Source organism: Heliangelus exortis, chromosome 7, assembly GCF_036169615.1.
Source record: "Heliangelus exortis chromosome 7, bHelExo1.hap1, whole genome shotgun sequence".
NCBI lineage: Eukaryota > Metazoa > Chordata > Aves > Apodiformes > Trochilidae > Heliangelus > Heliangelus exortis.
The window spans coordinates 14,349,728-14,357,521 of record NC_092428.1 but is presented as its reverse complement, the minus strand read 5'-3'; the positions used below and the strand labels follow the sequence as shown (position 1 = coordinate 14,357,521).

Below are 7,794 nucleotides of genomic sequence, written 5' to 3'. Positions count from 1 at the left end.
GGGCCTGCGCAGGCGCAGAGGGGCAGCGGCGGGAAGGAGGCGGCGGGCGTTTGAAACGGGATCAGTTCTTACGGGGAGCGCTCGTAACCCGCCTGAACCTGGGTCAGCTCCTATGGGGAGCGCTCGTAACCTGCCTTAACCTCTGCGTGGCAGCAGCAGAGCCCAGGGGCGAGGGATCCAGCGGTTTGGGTCGAGATGGTTCTCTCAGGGATGCGCTGCGAAGCTGCCTCAGAGCAGGAGCCGCCCCTCCCGCCTGTGAACTCGGTGCGGGTGCTGCAAAGGGAAGCGCTCACAGGCACCAGCAGTAAACTGGAAAAAAACCAAAACCCCAAACCCCCAAAAAGCAAGGGGCTCCCATTCACTTGGCTTTGTCCTTCCCACTGGGAAACTGTAAGATTTGCTGGCTCTTTGTGGATCATTCGGGCTGGGTGAAACCCACCAACTACTGAAAAAGCGTGCCTGCCTTCCAAAAATGCAGCTGCTCCAAAATACCTGAGACTTTTCTGGGATACACAGACCCTAGGAAAAACAAAACAAAACAAAACAAGCAGGTCTTCAAAATACCTGTATTTATTGCATCAAAACCTGATGTTGTAGCAGTTCACACACTCAGGCTGTCCAGAATAAAACAGGAAGGCAAAAGTGCCTGCATGTATCCAAACAAAAAATTATGGAATAAAAGTCCAATAAAGGCATGTTTATACAAAACACATACGGTCTTTAATTAAATGCAGCACAAGTGGTATACACAGATTGAAACGTACAAAAAGGACAGATGCATCGAATACAAGTTAGTATTACACGTTTCTTTTACCTTCTGTTGAAATGTAGAACATTTCACTACCAATACCATGGAGGGAATAAAATATATCAGCGTTTACTCGGACTTAATTTCCTATTTAGATGGTAACATTGTAGAATATTCTTGCTTTCATAAAAAAGTATCTTAGAAAAGCAGTTATCTACCATTATTGGAGAGCTCTGCTGATGTCAGTGTCAGTGTTCACAGCTTGATTAACCTCTTATTGTACAGTTCAGGCTGCACCTGCAATGATTATTTCAGTCCATTCCAAGAAACACCAAATCCTCTCTTACCTGATCATCTTTTCTACCTCTCCAGGGGGCCCTTCCCAGGTTTTGCAAATTTCAGTGCCAATGCTGACTGCAGCATTAACACAGCAGGTAAGGACACGACAACCAAAGGACATTAAATATAAAATACTTAACCGTTTTATTCTTCCGATTTTTTCGATTTCAATTTTGCCTTTTTTTCTCGTGAGGAAGCTTTGGCTGTTCCAGCTTTCTTTGCAGCTTCCTTTTTTGGCTTTTGCTGTTTGGAACGTACCAGGTCTTCACGTCCAAGTTCAACCATTTTTGCTTCCCATGACTTCATTTCATTTTCATACCGAACCTTGTCATCTTCAGCAAGCTGCAGATATGGCTGGAAGAAAATTATGTACCAGCAGTTGCAGGAGGGGCTTTGTCAAGGTAAAAGCCATTTCCCATCTTTGCTTTTGTTTAGAACAAGACCTGCACACTTTCACCCTCAGAAAATTCAAAACCCATCAAACCTGCACAAAAACATAAAACCTTAGCCTTGAATTATTGTTGTGTCAACAGATAGTCACTGCTGAAGAGGAATTTTATTGCATATTACTACTAACAGCTAAGGCTTTTTATTGGAGAGCTGACTGAACAGCAATAGGTATCTCTGTAAAACTATTTCAAAATATTTTTCTATTTAATATATGTTCTTAGTACACATTCAAAACAAACTAGAAGAAGGGCATAAAGGACAGTAAGGTATAAAGTAAGGGATAAAGGACAGTAAGGTGCAGAATGCTTAAAATGTCATTTCTTTTATTCCAGTAGTAGCCCATCTATTTTTCAAGACACATAAACAAGATCTCAGACTGTTTTGCTCATACTGTATTTTGAATAACCAAGTTCAAGATTTTGTATGAATTAAGTAATTTTAACCCATGTTTGTAATTTTCTAATTAGAGATGAGAATCTCAAAATGCACTGACATACCTGTTTCTGAGAACTGGACAGTTTTTGCCATGCATCAAATAATTGCTTCAATTTTGCCTATAGGATACAGAATATAGAATATTTTAGGATTATTTCAACAGCAGACTGATCACAGAGGGCTAGAGATGAATGCCACACTAGTAAAGCCAAGTATAAACCAAAAATGGTGCAAATATTTTAGGTCTGTTCACCCATGCAGCAGTTTATATAGGACATTCCACAAACCAGAAGTTCACCACAGCCGAAAAAAAAAAAAAACCTAAGCAAAGCAAAATCCAGGTGCTGAACTGTCGAAGAGTTTCTTTGAAATTCACAGAACCTGAAACAGACTTTCTGAATATAATGAATCTGTTTTAAAAAGCAATCTTTCCTGGCTTACCGCAGGTGAAATTCCCTCAGTTTCTTGGAAGTTTTCTGACACATAAATGTTAAAGCCACTACGAGGTCTTTTAGGTTTTCCAAGCACAGTCAGTTCCTTTAAAAACAAGAGAAGTTATTCAATCTACCAAGCATGCACTTTTTCCAACACTATATTCACCGCTTGTCTTTATACTTCATACAAAAATGAGGCTTGAATTAATTTGTGTTTTATTCTGAAAACTGACCTGTATTTGGCTATTCTCACCCACTTGACACAAGACTAATGCTAAAACAAATTAATACAAGCTAACAAATTGAATTTTCAAATATAAAAATAAAATAAAAAGGCTTTTAAAAACCGATTCTTACTCCAGATAAGTCTACCAGAAACCAAAGACTGACACTAAATTCCACTCAGTAAGAAAGCCATGAGGCTTCCTATTCTCTTCATAAGGCTTTGGGTTCTGGTGTGCAATGCTGTCTGCTTGCAGAGAGGTGAAACAGACTCAGGAGATTTCCAGGGAAACAGAAAGAGGTTTCTGCTGTCAGGAAGCCTTTCCTACAGGGATGATGGGAAGTACAGCAAGTTATGTATGCAATTACACTTGCTGTTTTCTCCAGCCCTAGGATTCCCACTACAACCTGGGTGCTGCAAGGTAGCATCTGTGTAGCTGTCAGGTATGCCAGCTAAATTCCTTGTGGAGCCATATTCTAAAAAGGATCAACAGAATCAGCTTGATTAAAAACTTTCCCTAACTCAGGGTCTTTCAAACCAAATTAATTTCACTTTTGCCAGTTAGGGGAATGTTACACCAGCAGTTTAATTCACAGAAATAAACAAGCAATAATCTACTTCTAAAAGCTATGTGCAAGATTTGGACTTCAAGCATAGGAAAGGCACTCAGATAACTGCCAACTCCAGCAATTATTTTAGTCCATTGTTTTTTTTGTTTTTTTTGGGCTTTTTAATTCTGAGATATGCCTAAACTCTCCTCTGTACACTACACAGACTTCAGGTTCCTTAAGAGAAAAGAAACTTGAACTTCAAAATACTTACTCTTTTTGCCCTGAATGATCTTCTTTTTGCCAGTCGTTTTCTTCTTTCTTCTCTCAAAGCTGCAGCCTGGGCTGGAGTGAGCTGTGCTTTATATGCAGCCAACTGTTGTTGATACTTTTGCCAGTCTGTCTTCCTGGCCTCCTCATAAACCTACAATGCAAACAATCACTAGCCCTAAACTGATGCTTTCAGTCAGAAGCACCTGGCCATTAAACAAGCTAACATTTCTAACATTCTGATACAAAAGTATTACAGATTGTCCTGGAGCATAAAATTCTTAAAGTGAAGTAGGAATTTCAGATCTGTTTGATTAGCAGAATGAATTCAGAAGAATTCAAACCTGGACTCTTCCCATGAATTATCTCAGTTAATCCAATAATATTGGGTGAATCTTTGGGTGCAGCTCAAGGCAGTAACAATCTTCCCATGAATGGAGGAAAAGCTGAAGCTGAGGCTTGAATTAAATGATTTCTCTTAAAGAGCTGTCTTATACTCTTACAGGAACTTCACTGGCTATCCCAAAAAGTAAGTTTATTAGACAAAACTTAAAAGAAAATTACCTGCAAGTTCTGTCTCTGGTTACTATCTAATCTGCAGACACAAAAAAGTTGGTCTTTTCACCAAAGTTAACTGAGGTTTCACCTAGCTTCTGCATATGAAAGCAGAACATCTTTACAATACTTACATTGTCATACATGTAGCACACACACATACAACTGCCATTCATAAAGAAATGAGATCCTCCCAAAGAGGGAGTTCCACCTCATTTGTATCTCTGGCAACAGATAAAAGCTACTAAAACCAAAGTCATGTATAAACGTATCAAAATACCTTATGCTCTCCCTTATCTTCAGTACTGTTTTTGTCTGAACTTTTGTACAAAAATGTTTTTTTAATTTTTGTTTATAAAACAACAACAACCCCACAAAATAAAAGCACCTCTGAGGACACCAAATTAAGTAAAACAACCATTAAGACTCCACAGAGTTCAAAGTACTCAGGACAAAGACACGTGCTTACCTGCTTCTGTGATGCTGGCAACTCCTTCCAAGCACCTGCTATTTTTTTAACCAGCTCCAAGTTGCTGATTTCTGTACATTGACATTAGAAAACAAGAAAATGAAGATTAGTATTTTACCTGTAGTAAGCTTTGTCACATTTCCCAAGGAAAGCTGTCCCTTGTATCTTTTCCCTGCACAGATACATCTTCCTCCTTTCATAAAACTAACTTACTGTGGTAGCTAAAGGGAACTGGAATGTTTGCAGGAAAGGGAAGAGTCCTTGCTTTTGGTTGAAACTCAGATGAAGCTTGCAGTTGTAAACTGAAGCACCATTTCAACACAGACACTACCACTACTCCACAACAGTTTTGGGATTTTTGTCTTTCTACCATTCAATATTCTGAACTTGGGGGTTGGCTGGGCAACAAACCATAATTCCCTGTTCTCTTTTATTTATTTATTTTTGGCACAAATGTTCTGCTGGATTCTTCAAATGTGACTGTATCTACCTGGCACAGGAGACATGCTTGATCTTCATTAAAATAAAGTCTTTTCATTACAGCATTATTCAACAGCAGAAGGTTAAAGAAAAAGTAATTTCCTTCCTCCAAAACCAGAATTACAGTGACTTGAATTTGTCTTGGTTTTCATCTGACTTCCCCTGACTCCTGGCACTTGCACTACAGTCATTTGATGAGGTTTCCAGCGAGACCTGCACTTGTGAAGGGGGAAAAATAACAAAAAACCCAAATAAAAATGTGAGGATGCTGGAAAGAGGACATAAGATGTTCTTGTCCTGAAAAACTATTTTCAGGTTTTCCCTGATTACACTAAAAGAAAAACAAACAGAATTTCTTCTCTCCCACCTCAAAAGCAAAGTTCAGCCATCTCAACAGAAGAAAAGCAGAACTAAACTCTTATCAGTAACCAGGCTTCCAGAACTTCAGAATTCCAAGACAGATACTGAGGTTTTAGTTCAAGTGTATCAATCCAAAAATCTCTGAAAATATAACGTTTTGCCAACAATTAAAAAAAAAAAAAAATCCAGGTTACTTTTTAATAATAACTCTATTAGGAAAAAAAGCCCAAAATTCTCAATCTTCATTTGGGACACAGTATATTTATCTGCAGAGTATTTGAATTTTGGAAACATACAGGAAACCTTAGTGCAGAACATAACTACAGTAAGCTCAAGTCCAGCCTCTCAACCTTTTAGACTGTTGCACTCTTGAGCTACTAAGAAAACCAAGGTATGAAACGGTTTTCCCTGCTTATACTGATCTCATGTCCTGCTCAATATGATCACAGGTCTTCAAACATGTTAACACTCCTTACAACAGTATTTTCAAAATTAGGACAGCTTGCCATTTTGCTGATCTGGCAAGAAGAGTTTTGAGGTTTTTGAGAATAAATTAAACATACTCATTGTTTGGGTAGTGAGACACTGGCCCAGGTCACCCAGAGAAGCTGTGTCTGCCCCCTCCTTGGAAGTGTTCAGGGCCACACTGGACAGGGCTTGGAGAAACCTGGTCTAGTGGGAGGTGTCCCTGGCCGTGGCAGGGAGGGTTGGCACTAGATGGCCTTTAGATCCCTTCCAGCCAGTTTGTAATATTATATGAAAACATATATTAGCAGAAAAACATTTTCCTCTGAATAAATTTACTTTTTGTCTCATGTATCACAGAATCACAAAATTACTGAGGATAGAAAGGACCTCAGAGACTGTCAAGTCCAGCCTATGACCTCACGTTACCACACTGGCTGGACCACACACAGCCTTTCCTTAATCACCTCCAGGGATAATAATTCCACGACTTCCCTGGGCAGTCCATTCCAGTGAGGCAATCCAGAACATGTAGCTTTTAAATTACTAAGCATCAAAACAAAATCATTCACAGCTTATTATAGCAAAAATAGTGTACTTCAGATGCACGCAGATTTAAAAATAACTGAAAAAACACATATCCTTATTAATACGTACTGGCCAGGTGTTTGGGTTTTCTCCTTCAAACATTTTTACATTTTTACTCTTTGAGTTATCAAGCGCAGAGGGCTGAGCTAACACATGTACAGGCAGTTCGTAAGGCAATACAGAACTTACCATTGACGTGCTACAGCTAACAGGGCGTCTTCAGTATCCTGAATTCTGGGTCAAGTACTCTGTAACCTTTAGTGTTACAAAGCGATATTTTGTACCAGTTTTATTTTTAAGACAGACATTCTGGCGGGAAAACACCCCACGTATCTGAGGGCACGGTTAGGGTTCACAAAACCTCTGGGACTTTCTAAAAGCAAACCCAAGGCTACCGACTCCTCCAGCCCGCATACCTGGATTTTTTTGCTTAAAAGCAGAATGATTATCTTTCAGGAAGCGGAAATAGGCCGTCAGGGGCCGCTTCGGGGGCTGATCCGAGCTGATTCCCCGGGACAGGCACCTCTCCACCGAGCCGCCGACGCCGCAGCCCCTGCACAAACAGCACCGTCAGTTACCGCCACGGCGCCCGACGAGACGCCGAACGCCCCAGACGGCCTGCGAAGGGCACCCCTCGTCCCGACAGCCCCGCTCCCGTCCCGCCCGCACCTGAGGAGCCGCTGCGCGCCGCCGAACAGAGCCGCGGCCCTGCCCAGCAGCGACACCGCCGCCGCCATCGCTCCCCCGACGCGCCTGCGCGCGCAGGCCCGCGCGCCCGCCGCACGGCGCCCTGGGAGCGTGACTGCCGCGCGCAGGCCCCGCCGCGGCCCTGAGGGGGGATTGGCTGCCCCGGGGCCAGGGGGCGGGGCCAGGGGCGGGGCCTGAGCTCCTGGCCCCGCCCTCCCTGAGGTGAGGCCTCGGCCAAGGTCACCTCGCGGCGGCGCCTCCGCTCCCCCGGCCCCGGCTCAACCCCCACGGGGGTCACATCCCCCGTTTCCCGGGTTCAAATCCCCGCCTCCCCGGGTTAAACCCCGCCGGGTTCAAATCCCCCCCTCCTCGGGTTAAAGCTGCCTGGCCCGACCCCTGAGCACCGAGCGCCCGGGGCACGCAGGTCATTCCCCAGCCCTCCTGACAGGCACGCCTGTTTCTCGGTAGTTTTCTTCCTTGGTTCCTGTGCCAGGTCTCAGTGTGGCAGAAACCAATGCAGAATAGAAAGTAATAGAGCAGAAATTGAGTAGCTCCGGGCAAAAATTAACGGTACAGGCTCACTGATTGCCTCTTGCCAGCAATCTTGTGTCTGTGGCAAAGGCAGAGCGCACCTCCGGGTGGTGCCTGGCAGGGGAGACAGCGCAGCTCTGACTGGGGAAGAGGACACAGAGATCATTCCCCTTTTTGCCATCGCAGGAAACACTACAGGATGGCAAAACCTT

At 43.0% G+C, this 7,794-nt stretch overlaps 1 protein-coding gene across 1 annotated transcript; it reads right to left on the bottom strand.

The window, feature by feature from the left end:
- Window positions 1–552: 552 nt before the first annotated feature.
- TFAM (transcription factor A, mitochondrial) lies at window positions 553–7,184 on the bottom strand. Its single transcript, XM_071748929.1, has 7 exons — window positions 7,034–7,184; window positions 6,781–6,917; window positions 4,472–4,542; window positions 3,452–3,601; window positions 2,414–2,509; window positions 2,035–2,091; window positions 553–1,441 (listed from the first exon to the last, which is right to left on the bottom strand). The coding sequence occupies exons 1-7, from the start codon at window positions 7,099–7,101 to the stop codon at window positions 1,232–1,234; spliced, it is 789 nt and encodes a 262-aa protein (XP_071605030.1). The 5' UTR covers window positions 7,102–7,184; the 3' UTR covers window positions 553–1,231.
- Between the last annotated feature and the right edge of the window lie 610 nt (window positions 7,185–7,794).